The sequence below is a fragment of the Hylobates moloch genome, unplaced genomic scaffold (assembly GCF_009828535.3).
Source record: "Hylobates moloch isolate HMO894 unplaced genomic scaffold, HMol_V3 SCAFFOLD_10, whole genome shotgun sequence".
Classification (NCBI taxonomy): Eukaryota; Metazoa; Chordata; class Mammalia; order Primates; family Hylobatidae; genus Hylobates; species Hylobates moloch.
This window is the reverse complement of record NW_026652285.1, coordinates 85,612,419-85,635,596: the sequence shown is the minus strand read 5'-3', so window position 1 is coordinate 85,635,596 and position 23,178 is coordinate 85,612,419. Positions and strand designations below refer to the sequence as shown.

Below are 23,178 nucleotides of genomic sequence, written 5' to 3'. Positions count from 1 at the left end.
CAGCAAAGCACAGAGCAGCAAAGTGACTTGCCCAAGTTCCCACTGCCAGTTGGTGGTAGAGGGTGGCTCAGAAGTCCGTGCTCTTCCTACTGTCTTCCCTCATCCAAGTTATTCTTGCCACTAGCTAGTGTAAAACAAGAGAACGTTCACAGCTAAGATGATGTAATTCTCAGATCCTCACTCCTTTCGGGAATAGCTGGGGAGCTGCTGTCCACCACTGGCCCTCAGAAGAGGCTGCCAACTGCCTCTTCCCCACCTCCTGCCTCAGCAGGCCTGCCCCTCACTGCCCCCTGCATAGGCCTGCTGCCCATGGCATAGGGGACTGACTGCACCAGGGAGAAGCGAAAAGGCCAGCAAGTTACAGGCTGCAGTTTTCTTTCATCTCTCCTCTTCCCCCAGATCCAGCAGAGCAACCACCTCAGCAACTTTTGCAGCCAACCAGACCCAATTCCCAAATGGCCAGCACTTTTAGCAAAAGAAGGGACCCGAATGACTCACAAATGGGGTAATATAACCGTACGTTGTGGCTGGCATCGGAGTGTCAAAGGGGAAGGCTGTGTGGTCCAGCTCCTATCCCATCCCCTCTCCCCAGGCACTGGATGGGCTGAGCAGTGCCCAGCCCAGAACAGCCTCCCCTGGGAGTCTCTAATCTTCCCTGATGCTCCTGCCAGCCAGTCCCCAGCCCCCAGCAGTCCACACTCAGCTCTACTTGGCTCTGGCCCACATGGAACTACACAGCATACAACAGCTTCTGCCGCAAACATCCCCTCTATCGCATCCGCCTGGGGTCAATGTTAAACACCAGTGTGCTGCCCCCGGGCACAGGCTACCCAATGGCAGAGGTAAACACATGCCAGGCAGCATCAGGGAGGCCAGCCCAAATTAAACCTTGCCATAGGCAATCCGAAGAACAGAGTGCAGAACTGATGGGCCACGCTTAATTTGACTCTGTCGCTCTACACGAGCACTGTCAGACCCACTCAGCAGACCCAATGACATGCCAAGGGGGAGAGACATTCGGGCACAGGCCCCCGCTTGCCAAGAGCTCATTGCCCAGAGCCAAGTTGGAAGCTCAGGCCGGCCCCCAGCTCAGTGCAGAGGCTCAAGGGTCCAGGTTGGCTGAGGGGAAACTAGGCAGCCAGGCCACAGCCACTGTCAAGGCCCTTACCTTGCTGTCCGGGGGCGACGCTGCCAGCTGTTGCTGCTTGGCGATGTTCTCCGACAGGCACCAGCACACTCTCTTCTTCTGCTCCTGCGAGTGCGCTTCCAAAGTGAATAAGCACTCTGCCTTCTGACGTCAGGGAAAATAGAGAAACGGACGGTCAGGGCTGCTCCCTGGTTCAGGGGGCTCCCAGGCCCAAGCCCATCCCTGGGCTCCAGAGGGTAAGGCTGCAGCCAGGAGGGGAGTGTCCGCCAAAAGCCGCAAATGCACACTAATCCCCAGTGACATTGAGGCAGCCAGAGGCGCAGGGAAGTGGGTTCAAGGGCCAGCTGGCGAGCTGTGGGCCCACAGGTTGGGGGAGGGGAAGAAGGCAGTGGCTCCCAACACAGCAGAGGCCTGTGGAGAGCAGGACAGAGCCAATGAGGTCACCCCCAGGGGCAGGCAGCACAAAGCAGCAGCTGGGGGAGCACGTGGGGAGCCCAGAGGGCCAGGGCCTCAGGCTGATTCTCTGTGGAGCCAGGAACCCTCCCCACCTCCCCCAGCTCACAGAACCCATCTCCCTCACAGCGCTCTTCTCTGATCCCAAGGCCAAGGCTGAATGGGTGGTTGGACGGGCATACCAACAGAACCCAAACAGCAACTCAGGGTCCTTTGGAAAGTCTTTGACGGGCAGAGTTATGTGGCCCTCTGCAGCCCCACTGCCCAGCACATGATCTTGGTCTAATCTGTGACTGTTCGGCTCAGTCAAGGGCAGCAACATCCCAGGCACTGCTGACATTTAGGTCCCGCTTCGCTATTTAACCTTGTTAAGTACTACAGTCTCCTCTCCCCAACTAAACTATAAACCCCTTCTAGAAAGGCCTTTTTCATCTAGGCCTCATATAGTGCTTAGCAAGCAATGGCCTTGGTAAGCTCTGGTTGCCAGGAGGGACTTCTGGGATAAGGTCAAATCCAGGTCAGCTTTGGCACAAGCACCAGGGAGCTTCAGGGACCCAGAGAGCCACCCCTAAAGCAGAGTGTGCTAGGGGCGGGGTAGGGATGGTGGTACATGCCCAGGGTTGCCACCCACAACCGGGTACTCTCATCAGGGGATTACAAGCTCTGTCTGCCTCCACTAGAATTTGATTATAACCCCAAAGGGCTGCGATTAGATGAACTCAGCCAGGGAGCTAAGAGCATCAGCTGATCCCTTGGAACAGAAAAAAAAAGACAGTGTTTCTATCCAGCCCTTTCTCATGTTGCAGTGGGGACAGGCCTGGTTTGAATCCCAGGTGTGCCACTTCCCAGCTGTCAACCTCAGGAAAGTACCAAGCTGCCTGTGAAATGGGGATATAATGGCATCACCTGGCTTTCAGAGCTACTAGGAGGGCAAGCAAGGAGGACAACAATCAGGCCTCAACAAACAGTCACTAGTATTACTATTCAGTAATTCATCTGTTTAATAACTATTTATTGACTGGGTGCAGTGGCTCATGCCTATAATCCCAGCACTTTGGGAGGCTGAGGCAGGCGGATCATGAGGTCAGGTGTTCGAGAACAGCCTGGCCAACATGCTGAAACCCCATCTCTACTAAAAATACAAAAATTAGCCAGCATGGTGGCACGCACCTGTAATCCCAGGAGGCTGAGGCAGGAGAATCACTTGAACCTGGCAGGCAGAGGTTGCAGTGAGCCAGGATCGCACCACTGTACCCCAGCCTGGGTGACAAAGCCAGACTCAGCCTGGGTGACAGAGCAAGACTCAGCCTCGAAAAAAAATAAAATAAAATAACTATTTATTGAGCACCTGCTCTGTGTCAGGGACAGTCCTAGGCATTGGAAATAAAGAGGTAAATGAGACAGACTAAGCCCATGCTCTCAGGTTAGGGGCAAAGACAATAATATTTGTTATTTATACAAATAAACAATTAAAGAAATAATATACAGCCCTCCCTATCCATGGTTTCTACATCCATGGAGTCCACCAACAGACGATGGAAAATATTTGAAAAAATATTTTAGGCTGGTCACAGTGGCTCCCATCTGTAAACCAGCATTTTGGGAGGCCAAGGCAGGAGGATCATTTGCACCAAGGAGTTCCAGACAAGCCTGGGAAACACAGTGAGACCCAGTCTCTACAAAAAGTTAAAAAAAAAAATTAATTGGGTGTGGTGGTGTGTGCTTGTAGTCCCAGCTACTTGGAAGGATAAGGTGGGAGGATTGCTGAAGCCCAGGAGCTTGAGGCTACAGTGAGCAATGATTGTGCCACTGCACTCCAGCCTGGGCGACAGGGCAGACCTTATCTCAAAAAAAAAAAAAAAAAAATCATCTGTACTACATATGTACAGATTTCTTTTCCTGCCATTATTCCCTAAACAATACAGTTTAACAACTATTTATACAGAACTTACATTGTATTAGGTATTATAAGTAATCTAAAGATTATTTAAAGTACATGGAAGGATGTGTATAGGTTACATGTAAATACTACCCCATTTTGTATCAAGGACTTGAGCATCTTTGGACTTTGGTATCTGTGGGGTCCTGGAAAAAATCCCTGGTGGATACCAAGGGACAACTGTAACTACAACTTGTGAAAATGTCACCAAGGTCATAAAGGGAGAGGTCGTACTTGAGGTGATCAGAAAAGGCCTCTTAGAAAGGGCAACACACAAGCTAAGGCATGAACGGTAAGAAGGGGCCAGCAAAAACAATGTCTGGGAGAAGCTGTTCCAGAAACAACGAATGCAGGCCTTGAGCTGGGGTGGACTATCGCATCAGCTGATAATATCTAGGGACTTCTACCCTGCAAATATCTAGGGACTTCTACCCTGCATCCAACCCAACCCTCAGGAATGCCGCCTTTCAGAGTGGGGGCACATCCCATGCTGAGTGCCAGCCATTCCTCTCAGGCCCAAAAGTGCTCAGAAGTTGATCTTCCTAAAAGCATCTGGGGAAAGAGGAAAGAAAGCCCTGCCTGCTGGTTTCAGGGAACTGGGTGGTGCGCTGAGGCACTCCTGGAGCTTCCACTTAACAACAGCTTCCCTCTGCTGCCCAGAACCCTCTAGCCTATGGCAGGGGAAGGATATGGCCAGCAAAAGACCCCAAGATTTCCCAGGGAGAAGCCGGGTGAGGCAGATGCTGACCAGAAGGCCCTCTGCTCCCTGTCTCCAGTGTTCCCATGTAAAGGTGGGGGGTGAGGCAGGAACTGTGGTCCCTTCCAGCTTGGAAAGGCCATCACTCTATGAAGCTGGCCCTGGCCCGAGCCTCCCAGCCCTGCTTCTACCCAGTTGGGTGGGCTTCAGCAGATTCCTTAATCTCCCTGAGCCTCCATGTCCTCTTCTCTTTCTGTTCTGAAGCAGGAATTCTGCCTTACTAATAATTCCTTTTGTCTGATTATCAATTTTAAAAAGAACTTTCCAGTTGGGCACGGTGGTTCATGCCTGCAATCCCAGCACTCTGAAAGGCTGAGGCAGGCAGATCACCTGAGGTCAGAAGTTTGAGACCATCCTGGCCAATACGATGAAACCCCATCTCTACTAAAAATACAAAAATTAGCCAAGCATGGTGGTGCGCACCTGTAATCCCAGCTACTTGGGAGGCTGGAGCAAGAGAAACGCTTGAACCCAGGAGGCGGATGTTGCAGTGAGGTGAGATCGCACCATTGCACTCCAGCCTGCGTAACAGAGTGAGACTCTGTCTCAAAAAAAAAAAAAAAAAAAAAAAAAAGAACTTTCCCACTCATAATCTCACGCTGATCTTGGCAATGCAGTGAAGAGGCAGGAAGGGCATGGATTGTTGTCCCCATTTTATGGAAGGCAATGGCCAAGGTTCAGAGCAGCTAAGGACTTCCCTGAGTCTCATCGCCAATGAGGAGCAGAGCTCCGGCTCAAAGCCTTGGAGAACCACATGCTGGGATCCCATCTCCAACACCTGGGGAGGTCTCATCACCTGGTCAGGCTGCCACACCTGTGGCTGGCAGGAATGCTCCCGCTTGCAGACTGGACGAAGAGGCGACCAGAATGCAAAGCCTCCAGGAGAAATTCTGTAGGTAGCTGGGTCTCAGAGCAGCTGCAGAGTTTGCTGGCAGCTTTTTGTATAACTGTCCACTGCTCTAAGCTCCAGGATGGTGTCCCCCTCCCTACAAAAGTATGAAAGAGCTCCCCCCATCCTGGGAGGGCCTCTCACAATGAGAGAGCCACCTACCCTCAATACTGAGGCAGCCCCCTCAAATCCCATGCCCTGCACAGTGCTAAGCCCCTTTCTAGTGATACCTTGACATTTCTTCCAACAACATTGCAAGGTAACAGCCATGATTATGCCCGTTTTGCTGACACCACAAGAACCACCCTCCGCTGCCCTGCCCCATGGGAATCTCCTTTAGAAAGCCATATTTCTTCACCTGAGATGGTGACCGTATTGCCTGTCTCAACAGCAGAGTGTAGGGCTGGGTCTCTGGCTCTCAGAGCTTGAAGCTGTAATACTAGAGGACCCAGAAGGCTTCCAAGGCAGGGGGCAGAGCTGACTGGCTTAGATAGGCAACCATTTTTGGGAGACCTAAGCTTTGGTCTCTCTCTCTTGTCGAAGGCAAGAGAGAGAGCACTAAGCCAGCTCCCTCCAGGGAGGCTGAATTCCCATCTGCCTAAATCTATCTAAATTGGGGACACTCATTACCTTCCTGGCTTCCCTCACAAGTAAACCATCTCTTTTAATCCAGGGTGTGATCCAACTCGTCGGTCCCAACACTGATGCCCACTGTGCCCTCAATACCAGGCTCTGGGGTCAAGGCCATAAGCCAACCTGAAGGCTTCCTCACATAACTCGCTCAGACGGTGCCTCCTGACTATGGGGTGGTCAGCCAAGCACAGAGCTTTCAGATGCACTGGCCCTGGCCCAGAGCACTGGGCACAGACCTGTGCATTTAAACATGGGCATCCTGAAATCCAACCAGACACCCAGCTCCTCTTGGCCTCTTTAAAATCCCGCTCTTGCCTTACCTCCTTGCTCCTGAATTAATTGTATCTTTGTAAAAACCCAAACCTCTTCAGCCATAAATTAAGTTGGTTCATTTGCTTTGATAAAAATTCTGTCATTTAATTCAGTTCTCCTAATGACCCTATGACATAGGTAGGAAGGAAAGTAGTTGCTACCATTTTTCAGATGAGAAAACTAAGGCTCAGAGAGGTTATGTCACTGGCCCCAGGAGGTCTCGGGAGAGGAGAGATTCACTGTTTGTCTTCTGCCTCCTCCAGAGCCTGTGATCTTACCATATTTGTATAACTGTATATGCACATTACAAAGAATATGAGCTATTCCTCTTAGCTTTCTTTTTAAAAGACCAATAAATCATTTGTGATTTCTCTAATGGAGAGTAAATGAATATGAAGAGCCCTTCCCCTTGTTTTGAAACTGACAATAACAATAGCTACCATTTACTGAGCGCTCACTGTGTGCCAGGCTCTGTGCTAAGTGCTTTGGATGCAAGTCTTATTGAATCTCATTTAATCATTACCACAACCCTGCAGGGTAGAACCAGCCCCATTTCAGAGATGAGTTTGTAACTGGCCCCAGATCACTCAGAAAATGGCAGAGCCAAGATTCAAATCTAGGTTTTCCTAACTCCAAGACTCTTAAATTAATGGAGCCAACATCAGATTCTAGGTTAGAGAATAGTCCCCGACCAATGTGCCCATGGACCCAACTGACTTCAGAGCCCTCTGTGTTCTGAAGCCAATTGTGGGCTGCATCTGTCCAGTGTATTTGCAGGAACTGAGAAACACACCTGTCTGGGCAATAGAGACCCAGAGCCCAGGACTACTTTCGGATAACACCACCCAGGATCTTGCAGCTAGAGAACAATCAGAGCTGCCATCACCCAGGCAATTGGGCCTTACTCAATGCAGAGTCAAAAAACGTCTCCAAATCCTGACTCCCTTTTTCTTCTGTGGATGCCACCTGCATGTCAGGCAATGAAGAGAAATCACTTGTCAGAAGTTCCAACTAAGATGTGAGTTTCAGGCTCTTGATAGGATCCGAAACCACCCATGTTAAGAGTGGCCCAGGCTACAGAGCAAGAAGGCATCTTGTCTTCCCTGAATTACAGATGTACTTCTTCTAATAGCAACCCATTAAGAGAAGAGAGAGGCTTCTAGCTGCCTGTAAGCTCAATCCCACAGCCCCTGGAGATCAGATCACCTGGCACTTTACTGAAACAAAAAGCCCCAAATCAATATCCCTTCACAATCTCTGGAAGCTAGGAGGTCACAGATCCCAGGAAACTAATGGTGCAGAAGTCCTTTTCTCTGGGAAAAACTAACCCAACCTGGCAGGAAGCTCCATTGGCATTAAAGAACCTGGAGCCTCCTTTCAGGGACTGCCCCAGAGAATAAGAACCCAGTGTGGTGAGGCTGGAGGAAGAGCCTAGCCTGGTCATGGCTTCTCCTCTCTGCTTGCTTGGCTCTGTGGAACTAAACACCCTCCAGCACTGAAGTGATTCCACCAGCCACTTCCTGTGCCCCAGGGGGAATGTGCCTGACACAGGGGAGGACATCCAATGCCCTCTTGGCCCTCAGGTCTGCATTTCAGGAAGCCCAGTTCCCCAGCTGAGCCCCAGCAATGTCCACTGCCTCTTTGGAACTCTCTGCCCTCCGCTAAAGCTAACTTCTCATCAACTGTCTTCTCCTCCAGGGGGCTGTTCAAAAACTCTCTCTAGGCCTTGCACTTCTTAGCCAGGAACTGAAGGAATGATTTTCAATCACAAACTGTGTACAATTCCTTCTCAAAGGGGTGTGTTTCTCTTGGCCAGCCAATACAGACCATGTCCCACCTCCCACAAAACAGGTTCCCTGGACTGTTTCATGAGACAAACTTAAGCGAAGGCAGAGGCAGGAATGTGTCTAATGCATCCTTGCTTGGAACAGACACCGCCCTGTGGTGAATAGAAAATTCACCGAAAATTGAGAAGTATTTGTATAGCTCAGTGGCTCTCAACTTTTTCATCTTCAAGGATCTCTTGGGTTAAACTCCAGCCTTAATGATATTTTATCTACCAAACCAAATCAAGTAATAAGTTACTTGCCAGATGTTGCTCAGCAAAGGCACAGCACTGCCTATCTAGGCTTCTGATCAGACTGAGATAACCAGGAATCTCAACCACACTGAGTGGGTATCATTCCAGCCTGGAACCCAGACACTGGATGTTTGTTTTAGCCTGTATTATCTGGCCTAGGTAAAGGTACAAATACCTTCAGGCCTTTTGAAACACTGACAAGACCCTGTACAAGGGGTCGTGGGTGGTACTTCCTGGAAAACGTGGAAGCAAGAGGCAGGTACAGGAATCAGGGCGATCTCTAGAGGAAGGGCTATTAACCAGTAAACAGGGTGATGCACAGCTGCCCAGCCACACCCCCACTGAGATTCCTGCAGTTCAGGAGGTCCTCCACAGAAAATCTCAAGGGTCTGTTCTAAGCACTTTCCTGTCCACTGCTGTTTAACACAGAGGTGAGAGAGGCAGGGGCAGGAACAGCTAGTCCCATTCTACCTAGCAAAAAACTGCTACTCTGGCCTTGCCCAGGACTTCAGCATGAGTGGGTATGGAGGCTGGCATCAGAACACTGATCTAGATCCCAGCCCAGTGTCTCCCCTCAAGCACCAAGTCGAAGATCTCTCTCCTCAAATCCAGAGGAAAGGACTCACCTCTGCTAGATAGAGCACGCAGAATTTCAGGTCTTCTGAAGAACCTTTGAGGGAACAAAAAGTAAGATTTGCATTAGAACTGGATAAAGAGCCTCAGCAGTTTGCTCCAGCACAGTCAGCTGTCTTGCCCAGAAGGCTGTGTGTGGCACCTCCCGGGAAAAGAGAGAGGCAGGCATGGGAGGCAGGGAAGTCTCTGGAGGAAAATTGGCTAAGTAACTAACCAGGGTAATGTACAGCTCTACGGCATTTGCCTGCGAGTCAGCCTGGCCCAAGGAATGCTGAAACCTCATCCCCAGGAGAGGTAACCAGGAGCACCCTCTGGGCATCAGGTACAGGGAAGGAGCCCTCTTCCATCCCAGGAGGCCTCCTCCCTTCCATGATTTCTGCAGTGAGAGACCTGGAGGCAGCACACATCTGGATTTTCCTTTAAATGCTCCAACTGCCTTTGCCATTTTGAAATTTAACAGGGAGCCTTGTTTTCCACCAAGGAATGGTGGGCTGTGCAAGTGGATACCCTGTCATAGACTGGGTGGAGCCCAGAGACAGCTTCCAGGCCCAGGCTTCACCTCTCTGTGTGTTTTCCTAGAGCCTCCTAACCCCTGGACCAGGATCCCAATTGCAACCATTCACTAACTCCCCTCCACCTGGGAGGCATCTGGGAGGGCTGTCAGCAACTCCCTCCTCCGGCAGAGGAGCTAAGGTCCAATGTCAGCGCCGCGGGAAGGTGATTGCTCAGAGCACTTCAGAAGCAGGAGGACCAGATGACACCCAGCTTCTGGGAAAAGCTTCCTGAAGGAGGGCCCTGTTGAGTTTAGACTCAAGGTGGGAAGAAGGGACATTCCAAGAGAAGCACAAGTTGTGTTCAAGGAAGAGCAAGTGCAGAGAAGCAGCCCGGTCCCTCCCTCCAGGACACCTGCCCTGCCCACTGCAGCCACTCCTCAGGGCCTGGCAGCACTCCTGCTCAGGGCACTTGTCTGGGCACGGGCCCGGGATGGTTACTCCCTGTGACCATGCAATGGGCCTCGCTAGACAAACTGTCATTGTTGAGGGAAGCAACCACGCAGCACGTAAAACAGTAAATGCTTAAAGGGCTATAGGACCTTAGCGCAGCACAGTGCTCCATGCCAACCACTGTTCCCTATGCTTCCCATGGATATGCTTGACCCTCACAACAACCCCTAGAAAGCAGGGCTCTTTTCACCCAAGACTCTTAAGAAAACTGAGGCACAGATGAATTGAGTAACTTGCCCAGGAGTAAGGAAGACAATCAAGATTTAGACCCAGGTAGCCTGGATCCAGAGCCCACATTCCTACTACTACCCACCCCACCTCTCAAATGCCCATCACATAGGCCCTATCCAGCTCCTCTGTCCTCTCAAGGCACCAGGCCAGTGCTGAGCTCAAGGTAGAACCCTTAACACATACTTGAAGTAAAGAAATTGTCAAAGACACCAAAATTAGTTGCAAAGAGAAGATAGCAAGATAAAAATAGAGACTGTGGGTCAAGTCAATTTCCTAAGAAAAGCAGTGAATGAGGGCCCTGGTGTGGGTGAAGGCCAGGCCCCCTTGAAGCAACATATATGGGCAGTTCTGAGACAAAGCTATCCCTAGGGCCAGGGGCTGCCAGCCACAGCCAGATTTAAAAATCTCCCATAAGTAAATGAGGGTTCACTTCGGACTTAGGCAGAATAAATCTTTCTACTTCTTCCCACCTAGTGATGGACTTGGGAGGGAGGGAGTCCTGCCTAAGAAGTCCATCATGTTTAAGAAAACTGTAATTTCAAAGCTTCTGCTGGTTCCTTATGTTGCTGAGGGTGGAGACAAGAGGAGGTGGTTTCTTTTGTTTAAGAGAACACACTGGGACATTTCTTTGGCTTTCCAGAAGCACATCCTAGTGCCAAGTGAGAGTCAAAAAGATCTGTGTAAGAAAATAACAGAAACTTGGGGGTTAGAAGCTGGCAGTGAGAAAAGAGAAGGTTCTAGAAGGGAGAGGAAAGTCCAGGAGATGAGAGCTGCAGGGAAACAGGAGGCTGAGGTTGGGGGAACACTCCCTGAGATATATTCCCTATGGCAGGGAATGGTGGATGGATTGCCTTGACAACTTTTCTGTGCTGTGACACACTTGCCTCCTTCCCCAACCTCCCTGCATTGCTGCAAACTTTCCCTGAAATCTGTTCCACGTCACAGCCTTGTGCTGGCAGTACTTTGAGAGGAGGACGGAATGGGGGCAGCACTCAGCATGGTTCAGAGCCTCATAAAAGAACAACAAACTGAGGAAGCCAAGGGTGCCGGAGAGGAGCTGCAGCTGTAGAAAACAGGCTGCAAGGGGCTGACCCAGGAGAGAAATTCTTCCCCTTCTAGAACATTAGAACTGGGGGCTAGTAGGGAGAAGAAGGGCAGCACACATCTGGGTTTTCCTTTAAACATTCCAACTGCCTTGGCCGTTTTGAAATTCTACAAGGAGCCATTGGGTTCCAGAGTGGACCTCCCTTCCCGCAAGGAATACATGGACCATGCAGGAGGGATCCCCAATCACGGGCTGGGTGGGCCCCAGAGATAGCTTCCTGGCCCAGGTCTGACCCCTCTGTCACTTTCCCAGAGCCCTCTCTCACCTGATCTGAGATCCAAAACTCAACTATTAAGCAAACCCCCTTCGCTGTCTGAGGCAAGCGGAAGGGGTATTGTCCCCATTCTCCAGATACAGAGACTGAGGCCCAGGGAGGGAGAACAACATGAATAGGGCATACAGTGAGCAAGTGGCAAAGCCGAGCTTTGAACCAAGGACTGCCTGCCTCCAGAGCCTGCGTCCTGACCACCATGTCACACTTCTACTCCTCCACGGTTATTCGTCTGCATTCCACCAGGCTATGAGCCTCAGAGGTGGCAACGTGTCCCTTCCACTGCTACCACCCCAGCACTGCTATCACTGATGTGGGCTCTGAGGACATGCTCAGAAAATGGGGACTAACCAAGAGTTAACTCCAAACATTCCGGCAGCTGAGACCAAGGCAACTGACTTTCTACAACTGCCTACCTGGCTCCAAGGTGAATGGAGAGCCCAAGAATCAGTGGAACATTTCCAGGCCACTTCTGAGATACCATAGCAGGCCAGAAAGACACACCATGGGCATGATGCTGGCCGCCTGGGAGGCAGCAACACAAAGAGTAGCAAAGCTAGCGGGCAGCAGAGGCAGGAAGAGACCATAATGGGCCCCGGCTGACCGGAGATGTCCAAATTGTTAGCGCCAGCTCTCCGCCTGTTCCCATTACACTGCCATTCGGCCCTGCTGAAGCCTAGGGGAGGCTGGGCAGGACGGGGCCAGACAAGATTTAAGTGACTACCACCCAGGAGCCCTGGGGGAGAGGTGCACCCCCAGTTCCCGAACTGAGGCAACACTTCTGCTCTCCTTTTAGTCATTCATTCACACAACAAACATTGATTAGGCAAGCACAGTGATCCATGCCCCAGGCTAGGCCCTGGGAGTATGCTTGGCCAATGGAGCTAAGGACCCTTCCGACAAGTTACACAGGGGTACCTTGGTCCCTAGCATGGGGCTGATTCTCCCTGCCAGGGAGCAGCCCCTGCCAGCCCCAACCAGCCAGAAAGGTTGGGTGCATTCATTGTTTGCCATCTTCTTTGCCTCAAATTGAATTCTGCATACATGGTGGTTTGAAAGAGACAAATAAGAAATCTAGGAGTCATGAGCAATATTAATCAGAGATCATTCTGCCAACAGAGGCTCCAGCTGAGGTCCCAAATGCATCCCTTAAAAGCCTCAGGCCCTTGCTGCTGCAGCAGGTCTCTTGGGGCACATGGGAGGTAGGCAGGAAATTGGACGTCAGGACTCAGAACATTGGGTCCTGTGGCTCCAATTTAGACTGTAGGAGAAGGAGTCACTAAACTTCCATGAGCCTCTGGACCCACAAGCCTGTCTCAGGGGAGTGAGGGCAGCTGGGGGAAGGCAAGGGCTCCATCAGTGCCTGGAATGAAATCTAAGCATTGGATTGTGCACCTACAAATGGAGCCATTTCCATCCCTCTCAGCAGCTCTCAGGCTCCCTGGAGTTTGGCCCCAAACCATCTGTCCAAAAAAATCCAGGGCAGGCCGACACATGCACGCACACACACACAGGCCCCTCTCCCACGCCAACCCAAGGGGCTCTTCCGGTCATGGTGATCTCTCCTGAGAAGTGCTGCCTTGGCCATTCTCAGCCCTTATGCAGCTTGCCCTCCATCTGCAGGCAGAGGAAGCCACAGTGCCAGGCTTACACAAGGCTGCGGCTCAAACGCAGCTCAGCACCTAGAGAGTCTCTGTGACACCCCAAGGCCCCACACCACCCACCTTGACCATCACAACCCAGTGGATGATGGAGCACACCCCACCCCTAGCTTCAAGTCTGGGGCCTGGGGCCTCCAGAAGGGGAGATCCCAACCAATTCCCCATCCAGGCCCCCAGAGGGGTAGAGGCAGGATAGTATAGGCATGGTCCAGCAGCTGCTCGCAGCAAGCTCTGCGGTTTTGTGTGGGGGCATCAGAGCTGGGAGGGACATAAAGCGCTGGCCCCACCCTTAGTTCCCAGTCAGAGAAACTGAAGCCTGGCAAAGGGAAAGGGCCAGCTGAAGCCACACAGCACAGCACAGCAGTACCACGCCCAGGCTCCAGACTCCCAGCCACTGCCCTCAGCTCCTCTACTACCTTCTCCCCCCAACCTCCACCTTCACCCAAATTGTAGCCAGTGTGAGCCTTGCTTCTCTTCCCTCCCTCCTTCTCACAGGAAGCTGAGCAAACCAGGGTCCTGGGTTATGGCCTCAGCCTTGTAATGTGCACAACAGAGCGAGGGTTCCATTCTTGTACCAACCAGGGCATATTACTGAGCCCTGCCCCATCCAGTGCTCCTCCCTCAAATGTGACGGGGTCCTAGACTGTCTGGGCTGGGGTCAGGGAGGGGGACGCAGAGAAGAAGGGACTCTGTGTGAGTGCATGTGTGAATATGCACACTGCAGGCTGGAGCGACAGGGAGAATGGGCATATGGGAAGCTGAGTGTGAGGGAGCCAGGGAGGGGCTGGAGGTATGGAGAGGACGGCAGGGAAGCCCAGGAACAGAGGCCATTGGAGCTCCAACCTACTGCCCTCCAGCAGGCATGGGGAACTCTGGGAATGCCAGTGCTGGAACTGGAGTTGCTCAGGCGGCTCCTTCCCACTGCCCCGTGGTCAGGCTGAGCCCGCCTGGAGGGAGGAGCTGACCCAGTGAGGTGACTTGCTTTTCCCTTCCACAGGCAGGGGAAAGGCCAGAGCCCGAGATGGAGAAGTTGTCAGTGGCTTCCTGTGGGGAAGTGAGAGTGGAGGTTCTCATACTGAATGGGTTTCCGAGGAGGAGGAACACTCAGGCACTGAGCAGGCAGGACAGTTCGCAAACAGCCAGGAAGCTTTCCCAGAGCAAACCCCGCCAAAACAGAATTCTTTCACTGGGTAATATTTTCCTCTCTGCCCCTGTCACCCATCCTCAAACGGGTCTGTTGTTTTCATGATCTGGGAGAGGAAACCGAGCCCCTCTCAGCAGAGACCTCAGGCGCCAAACCAAACCGCTGACAGATACTCCCAGCTGGCTTCCCCTCCCACGAGTGGAGGGCATGGTGGAAAGTTTGGGTTAGAAATTCCCTCCATGCTCCCACATGCGCCTGAGCCCCAGCAGCTTGGGCTCTGCAGGACCATGCAGCTGGGTAGAGCCGAGTTGCCGTCTCTGTCCACAGATCTGTGGGGTGAGTGGGTGGCAACAAGTATTTATTGGGCACCTGTTATGGGCCAGGCACTTCGCATTTATGACCTAGCTTAATCTTCACAGCAACCTTCTGAGTTACTATTTTTATCCCTATTTACACAGGAGGAAACAGGCTCAGAGAGGCTGAGTACAGTGCCCACAGTCATCCCAGTATGGAGGGACAGGGCCAAGATTTGAACACAGGTCTGTCTAAATCCAAAGCTCTTCTACCCCACTCCATAGCCTACCTGGCAAGTCTCTAGAATAGAAACTTCCCTGAAAACCTCAGGTATATCAGAAGGCTTACCAGCCTAGAAGGAATGCCAGTGTCTGAGACCTACCGGCCCATGGACAGAGCCCAGCAGCACACACTCCAGTGCCCTACAGATGACTGGCAGCCAGAGCCCAGAGGGCTGCCCAGAGCAGCGGGACTGGGGCAAGTTGAGAGGGGCTCTTGGCACCTATGGCATCTGCTTACCTTCCTGCAGCTTCACACTCTGGAGGTAGAGGGGGTTCCTCAGGACGTCGCAGCGGCCAGGCTCGTCCTCCTTGGTGAAGAGCAGCAGGTCCGAATAGGCAAACAGTGTCACCTGGGTTGACAGAGAGCAAACAGAACTGGCTATCTTGCTGTCCTCTGGAGGCTGAGAGCCACAACCTCCCCGAGAAGGTGGGGAGCCACAGCCTCCCCAGGTAACACATCCTCATCATCTCACACAGAACCAGGAGCACTGCTCAGTACAGCCTCAGCCAAGGGCAGTCCTGACCTGCAGTCAAGATGGCCCCATCACCCTCCAGCTTCCTATACTTACACTCCTCAAAGTAGGAAAAAAGCAAACAGAAGAGGAAAAGCAGCCCTCACCCTCCATGGCAGCTGGTCTCTGCAAGCCTCTCCACAGCCTGATCCCCCAGGCCTACCTCTCTGACCAAATGCTCCTGGAGCCTCCAGCCCAGCACCTGGGGCTTGGAACAACCCTTAAGCTGTAAGATTTTCCACATTTGCTTTTATTCTGCTCTAAGTGTCTGGCTGAAAGAGCACTGGACTTGAGAGTCAGAAGTCAGGAGGCTCCTATCCCAGCTCTGCCACTAACTAGCCACAAAAAAATTGGCTTAAACCCCTTAACCCCTTCAGTTTTCTCAACAGTCCAAACAGGGAGAAGAGTTCCTGCCTGGCGTTCTTACAGGCTCCTTCCACGAGCTCTTTGCAGACTGAGTAAAGCACCACACAATGTGAGCTAATATTACCAAATTCCTTGTGGAGAAGTTTAATTGCATTAATGAGAAATCAGTTTAAGAAACAGCCAGTTACTCACACTCTAGTACAGACATGGACATCACTTTTATCTCTTTTATGCATTAGCTGCTCCAAAAATAAAGGCAGAGGCTATTCTTAGACATTATAGGTAAACCAGCAGGCACGCTCAGCATATTTTTATGCTAAGAAAATCCACTTGATCCTTTAATGCCACTAAAGATTACACTGTTCTTTGTTTTTCAAATCCTGCAGTGGCCTTTAGTCAAAAGCAATAAAATCCAATTTTAGATTCTCCAAAGAAAACAAAGTGTTATTAAGTATGTGAACTTCCCTTTGAGGTATCAAACACCTGACACCTTGTCTCTTCTGAAGAAAAACCAGCCAGAAGAGCTTGGCATGCACTGAAGGGTACCGTGAGTGTGTATTGGACTGTTGGTGACATTTAAAAAGCCAACAGGTTGACATTCAGCTATCAACCTGTTAAAGACGACCCCACAGCCCCACTTCTGAGACTCTATCCTACAGAAATACTTACAAGGAGGTATAAATATGAACATACGAGGATGTTCTCAGCAGCATTTTTGTAATTTAAGAAAAGAAAATAACAAACATTCATCAAGAGATGAATAAAATTATGCTACCTTCATATGGCAGAATTTTATGCAACTATTAAAAAATAAAGTAGAGCTATGTGGGCAGAAATAGAAATCTGTCTATCATAAATCAAAATAGTACAATGTGCAAAAATACCTAGCATAGAATCCAATTTTGTAAAACAAAACGACACATTTCTCTATAGTTATACATTTTTAAAATAGTTAAGATGCCACACTCCTCACTCCAGGGAGTGGGATTTTAATTGATACATTTTGATTTAATGTGTATTATATTTGCAATCACTGTTACTTTTGTAATTTAAAAATATAGAATATATATCAAAAGATGGCTTGGCTTCTTGAGTGTAGCACAAATACAGAGGCTTGAGGAAATCTGGGCTGCAGAGACAACAGAGAGATGTCCTTGAAGGAGCTCTCAGGGGCTTTGGCTTCTCCAGTGGGGCCCAAACAGGAAGACTCCAGAACCCTGGGCTATAAGGCATCTTGGTGGTGACCCTAACCCTTCCCACCACAGCCCTGTCTCAATGCAGCCCAAGAGAAGCCTTCATGTGTTGAACGCTGACTTTCTGCTCAGTGGATCCTCACTTGTAAATAACACCACTGCCCTCATTTACAGACGAGGATCCTAGAGTTGAGAGAGGTTAAGTGACCTGTCCATGGCCACACAGCCAGGGACCATTACCCAGGTATGGCTGACCTAAAGCTCTCGCTATAGAGAGAGGTAGCAATGTGCCTACAGCTGTTCAGTTCCTGAATGTGAAAGAATCCAGAGACCAAAGAGGAGGAGCAACTGAGGCAAAAATAATAGTTAATAATAATAATGATAATAATAATGTTAACAGAAGAGGTGAAGAAAATGACCCAAGAGCTCAGAAGGAGTCAAGGAATTGGTTGTCTGAGAAGACTTCAAAGTCTGAGCAATGGAAAGAAGGCTCTAAACTAGCCAGAAACACAAAGCAAACCCTCAGGGTCCCACAAAACATGCCCCTGACTCAAGAGCAATCTGGTAGTCACCTCCAGACCCAGAGGGAGGCTGGCAGGGGAAGGGCTGGAGCTGACAAAGTTAAAAAAAGTTAAGAAAAAAAGGAGCCTAGAAAGTTAAAAAAAAAAAAAAAAAAACCCAGCCCAGGCCCAGAGAGGGGTAGAAGTAGGGCAAGTAGGAGGAGCCACCAGCAACTGGGGAAGAACCATGAGCAAGGTGAGAAAAGGCCCAGGCCACCACTCTGGCTCAGATTCCCAGGGCTGAGAATATGGTCTAGACAGGAAGTGATTAAGGCATAAATGAAAAATTTCCCAAAGGTTGGGTCAGGGAAAGGCCAGAGCTGGCACACAGCTGGAGGCAGAGCAGAGGGGCAAGCATGCCAGGGAGGGCATGTAGACTCCCCCATCTCACCAGCACCAGCAGGGGCCACGGCAGCCCATGGGAGAGTGATGCCCATCTCCATGGCCCAATCACCTGTTGCCTTCCACAGCAGGCCACTGGGGTCACCCAGTGTCTTCCCCACACTTGCTCCAAGGACACATCTGATTTTCCAAAGGGTCAGAGTTGAGGGATCACTTGGTAAGGGGGTTCTTACCACTTGGAGGGTGGCTTCTCCCAAGTGGCCCTAACCAAGCTTCTTCTTGGGAATCTGACCTAGGAGCAGAGTTTACCGAAAAGACTATGGTGCCTTAGTTAATGGTAAACTCCATGAGTCAGTGTGTAAAGGGAGGGTGTGTCTGTCTTGTGCTTCATGGTATTCCCAGAACCTCGCACAGGGCCATAGACCTCAAGGCACATTAATCAAGTCTATTACTTCTGGAAGGGGCTGTGATGAGGGTAGTTCATGGTGTGGGACTTGATCAGCTCACAGATGTTAGCAAACTTGAGCATGCCCAGAGAAGTGATGGGACAAAGAACCAAGGAGGAACATTCCACAAATAAAGATTTCTGTTGAGTGTAAGGGAGAATGCTCTACAATTTAGCCCTCCCCAGTAAAAAAAAACACTGCTCTAATACGCTGCCCTAGAAGATTCAAGCACCAATCAGAAAACCATTTAACTGGAAAGTTACAAGGAAGCAATTAGAATGGATGATTCCTGAAAGTCTAACCAATGCTGAGATTTCATGAATTTATCCAAATCCCTTTGAATTTTTTTTTTTTTTTTTTTTTGGTGTGAGTAACATGACAGGGTGCCCAGATCTACACGTTTGGTTGCTATCCTACTTCAAGAAAAAGGAATATATTAATATTTATTTTACTTGTCTTCCAATTGCTTCCTTCAATCTTCAAGGCTAAGGGAGAGGAGTCTCTTGGTTCTAAGGCCCCAGAGACCTATAAGGCAGGGTTTTTTGGATGAATTGCAACTGTCACAAGGCTCTGGCTTCAGCCTGTGTTCCTTATTTATGCAGACATGCCAGAAGCAGTGTGGGGTCAAAGCATCACTGAGCCAGAAATGACCCGGCTCCATTCCTTACCAGCCTGGAGACTCTTGGGTCCCACTGAATCTCACTGGAGCCTCAGTTGCCTTAACTACAGAGTGGGGACAATCGTGCCTCTCATGGGGGTGCTGCAAGAGCTAATTGGGGTCAAGTATGTAAAATGCATACACGATGAGGATACACAGTAAGTGCTCAATGTTTGCAGATTCAAAGGTAAGTGGACAAACAGAAGAGTGAATTTAGACTTATGTATACATTTCAGGGTGGCTGCCATCTCTAACTGGCTTCTTATGAGTCTGGTGAATTTATGGCCACACCTCAATTTCTGACCCTTGGATGCCTGACTTAGGTCCACCACACTCCCATTCACCAAACATAGCTCTAAGTGACTTCTCATCCCTAAAGCTTAAATCCCTCCCAACAGATGAAATTTTACTCCCACTGAGACAATTCAGAAGATATGCAAAGATTTTTAAGTTCCCAGAGTTTGCAAAGTTCCCAAGAGGAGGTTCGGAAAAGAGGAGGTCCAGAAATACAGTAGGCAATAGCGAGCGGTGGAAGGGAGTACGCAGCCCCCCAGGGCACTCCCTTGAAAAAGATAATGTACATTTGGAATAGATGAGTTCCAGTCCAGTCTGCTTACTTAAAAAACAAACCAACCTCCTGCTTCAGCCACAGTCACACATAGTGTCCCAGAAGGCTGAGGTTTAAAGGGTCCTTATAGACCAACCTCTGACCCTGCCCTTACTGCCTCAAATACACACAAACCTACTGCTCAGATGGAAAGACTGAGGAAGAAGGAAGAAATCACACATGAGCCAGCAGCAGAGCTGGGTCTTGATACAGACTTCCTGTCTCCAAGTTTCCTGATCTTTCCACTAACCCAAGCTGCCACTTGACTCAGCCAAGGCAGCTCTACATTGGGGCTTGATCTGCAAAGAGCCTGCTACCCTCACCCCATGGCCCCAGGTAGCCAGGGCAGAGCCCAGGGATCCAACTTCTGTACCCAAGTAGTTTTAAGCTCAGAGACTGAACTGACCAGCTCTGGGGTTGTGTGGATGAATGAAGTTCTCCCAATTAGAGAAAAGCATCCCAGGCCAGCTCCCAGGAAGGGTAACACAGGTCCCATGTCAGCACCCCACTGGCAGAGCTAGAACCCAGGTGAAATCATAGACTCGTCTCTCAGAAGAGGATGTGGGATTTGGGTTAAAACAGGCCCAGAAAACTCGGGTAAACTGATGCTGGTCTAAAAATTCACTTTGGCTAATAGCTTTACTCTTCCTGCCACCAAAGTCACTCCCCACAGCCGGGGTAAATTGCCATCTCTTCTGCTCCTGAGAGGAAGGTGGGATAAACAATGGGGTGTCTTTAGGGGCTGGGGAAACTTTCTAACCATCAAAGAAGGATTCAACAGCTTTGAAAGGAGATGTACAAGAAAAAGCTGGGTAGTCTTTGCTAGGGAGAGTGGAGGGGTCCTTCTCAGGTCTCCCCTATCCTGAGAGTGTACAGTTCTAAAATACTCAGGAAGAGACCAAAGTGAGGGGCCTGGAGGATGCCAACGAAGCCCACCCAAAAAGTCCCCTAAAAAACGCAGGTGAAAGTCTTACCTGGGCAGCCTTGTTCCTCCCTTCGTACAATAGCAGCTCCTCTGACAGCAGGAGGGTCCGGGCAGGGTTACAGAGATCTAGAGGCTGGAAATAAAGCAGGCCGAGTGGGCAGTTCAAAAAGAGGCTGGGTGAGGACCCGCGGGGAGGAAGCAGCAGCTTGTCAAAGCCAGCCACAGAGAACCCTCTGACCCAGAGAAGACTGTCAGCCCACCACCGACCCGAGAACCCACACACCCCCTCATACATAAGATGGAAACAGAAAGACAGACGCTGCTGTCCTGTGGAACTGTTGCTGCCACCTTCCCCATCAACCCTCACCGTGAGAGCTACACTCACTGACAGGAAGTCTAACCACAGGCTTAGGCCCTCTGCAGTCTTCAGCCCCAGCTCCCACCCCTCACTGCACTGGGCTCCTGGGCCCTCTCCGCTCCCACCATCCCCCATCTATCCTGTTCATTCCTCGCAGGACTAGGAGGCATCCTGAGAGCCACATGCCAAGAGATTTGGTCACTTGAGTCCCTTCAAAGCCAGGCCAGTTCCTGCTCTATATTCATAGCACACTTGAACTGACAATCTCCTTCTCAGCCAATTCTCCAAGGGCCAATTCTCACCCAAACCTCTCACCCTACTCCATCACCTTGCCCGGCCCAGCCCAGAGAAAGCTCCCTAAGCTCTGGATTACCCAGCAGGATTTGTCCTTATGATTGTATATTTCTAAAATGGCTTCTAAGTACATGATATCAAGCAAGGTGCTTGATGAAAGATCATGAAACAAACAGCAAGCTGGGCCTGAAATCCCAGCTACTTGGGAGGCTGAGGTGGAAGGATCATTTGAGGCCAGGAGCTTGAGGTTACCATGAGCTATGATCATACCACTGCACTCCAGCCTGGGGGACAGAGCAAGAGACTGTCTTTTAAATAAAAGTAGTTTCTTTTACAAATATTAAAATGAACATGAAAATTAGACACAGGCCGGGTGTAGTGGTTCATGCCTGTAATCCCAGCACTCTGGGAGGCTGAGGCAGGTGGATCACCAGAGGTCAGGAGTTCGAGACCAGCCTGGCCAACATGGTAAAACTCCATCTCTACTAAAAATACAAGAAATTAGCCAAGCATGGTGGTGGGCACCTGTAATCCCAACTACTTGGGAGGCTGAGGCAGGAGAATCACTTGAACCTGGGAGGTGGAGATTGCAGTGAGCCGAGATCACACCATTGCACTCCAGCCTAGGCAACAAGAGTGAAACTCCATCCAAAAAAAAAAAAAAAGAAAGAAAATTAGACATTGTAGATGCCAAGAACTTTGTGTCACATGCTAAGAAAGAGAAGAGACCCACAGAAAGGCCAAGGCCAGGCCCTGCTGACAGAGCTGTCTAAGGGGAGGCATGTGAGCTCCCAGAGATGTGTTGCATCCTAACAAAATGTGCCTACAGGACAGTGACAGGCCCAGACTGGGATGCCAGGGAGACCAGAGAGGCATAGGCAGAAATGAAGCCCTTGGGGCCAAGTCACTTCTATGCTGCTGATAAGACGATAAACCATTAGAATCTTCCTGCAAAGCAATTTGTCAATATGTGTAAAGAGCCTTTAAAATGTTTATGACCCATGACCCAGTCATTTCCCTTTCAGCAATCTCTCCCAAGGAAAATAATCAGAGAGGCAATCCAAGCACAAGGATTTTCATCACAGGGTTATTTACAACAGCAAAAGTGTAGACAGAAGTATCTGAATACAGAACTGGTTAAATAAATACAGTATACCCATATAATAGAAAAGTGGGCAACCACCGTAAAACACAGAACATTTAGTGGTGTGGGAAAGGTTCATGCTACAATTTTCATTTTAAAAAGGCAACATGATATAAAATACAGAATAAGATCTGTTTTTTAATGTATATATGCACACAGAAAAGATGCTGAAATGTTCACACTATCACATCTGGGTGATGGAATAAAGGTTTTTAGGTTTTTGTTTTATTTTGTTTCTTTTTTTTGAGACAGAGTTTCACTCTGTCTCCCAGGCTGGAGTGCAGTGGTGTGATCTCGGCTCACTGCAACCTCTACCCCCGAGGTTCAAGTGATTCTCCTGCCTCAGCTTCCCAAATAGCTGGGATTACAGGCACCTGCCACCGCACCCAGCTAATTTTTTTTGTATTTTTAGTAGAGATGGGTTTTTATCTTGGCCAGGCTGGTCTTGAACTCCTGACCTCAAGTGATCCACCACCTAGGCCTCCCAAAGTGCTGGGATTACAGGCGTGAGCCACCACACCTGGTCCAATAAAGGTTATTTTTAAAGAGAAGGAGAGATAAATGGGGAGGAAAAAGGGGAAGAAGACGAGGCTGGAGTGCAGTGTTATGATCATAGCTCACTATAACCTCAAACTCCTGGCCTCAAACGATCCTTCCACCTCAGCCTCCCAAGTAGCTGGGATTTCAGGCCCAGCTTGCTGTTTGTTTCATTATCTTTCTTCAAGTACTTTGTTTGACGTTGGAGAATAAGAGAGATCTAGTGAATCGCAGGCCACCAGTGAATATGGGCCAAACATGTTTGCAGAGACCAGGGAGACCAGATAAGGCACAGACCCCAAGGGTCTCCCTCAGTTGTTTTCAAATAAAAAACCACTGGGTGAGCCAGGGAGCGGGAGCATCGGCAAACAGGCCCTGTGACATGGCAACAAGCAGCTGGGG

General features: G+C 50.0%; 1 protein-coding gene across 6 annotated transcripts in view; it reads right to left on the bottom strand.

Moving 5' to 3' along the window:
• Positions 1–23,178, bottom strand: part of RGS3 (regulator of G protein signaling 3) — a 162,004-nt gene that overhangs the window by 60,214 nt on the left and 78,612 nt on the right. For all 6 annotated transcript variants that reach the window (XM_058445416.1, XM_032164923.2, XM_032164927.2 and 3 more), the window contains 4 exons: positions 20,493–20,576; positions 15,073–15,184; positions 8,837–8,880; positions 1,169–1,291 (listed from right to left, as the gene is read on the bottom strand). In XM_058445416.1, coding sequence (XP_058301399.1) covers positions 1,169–1,291; positions 8,837–8,880; positions 15,073–15,184; positions 20,493–20,576 — 363 coding nt within the window. The remainder of the gene's footprint in view (positions 1–1,168; positions 1,292–8,836; positions 8,881–15,072; positions 15,185–20,492; positions 20,577–23,178) is intronic.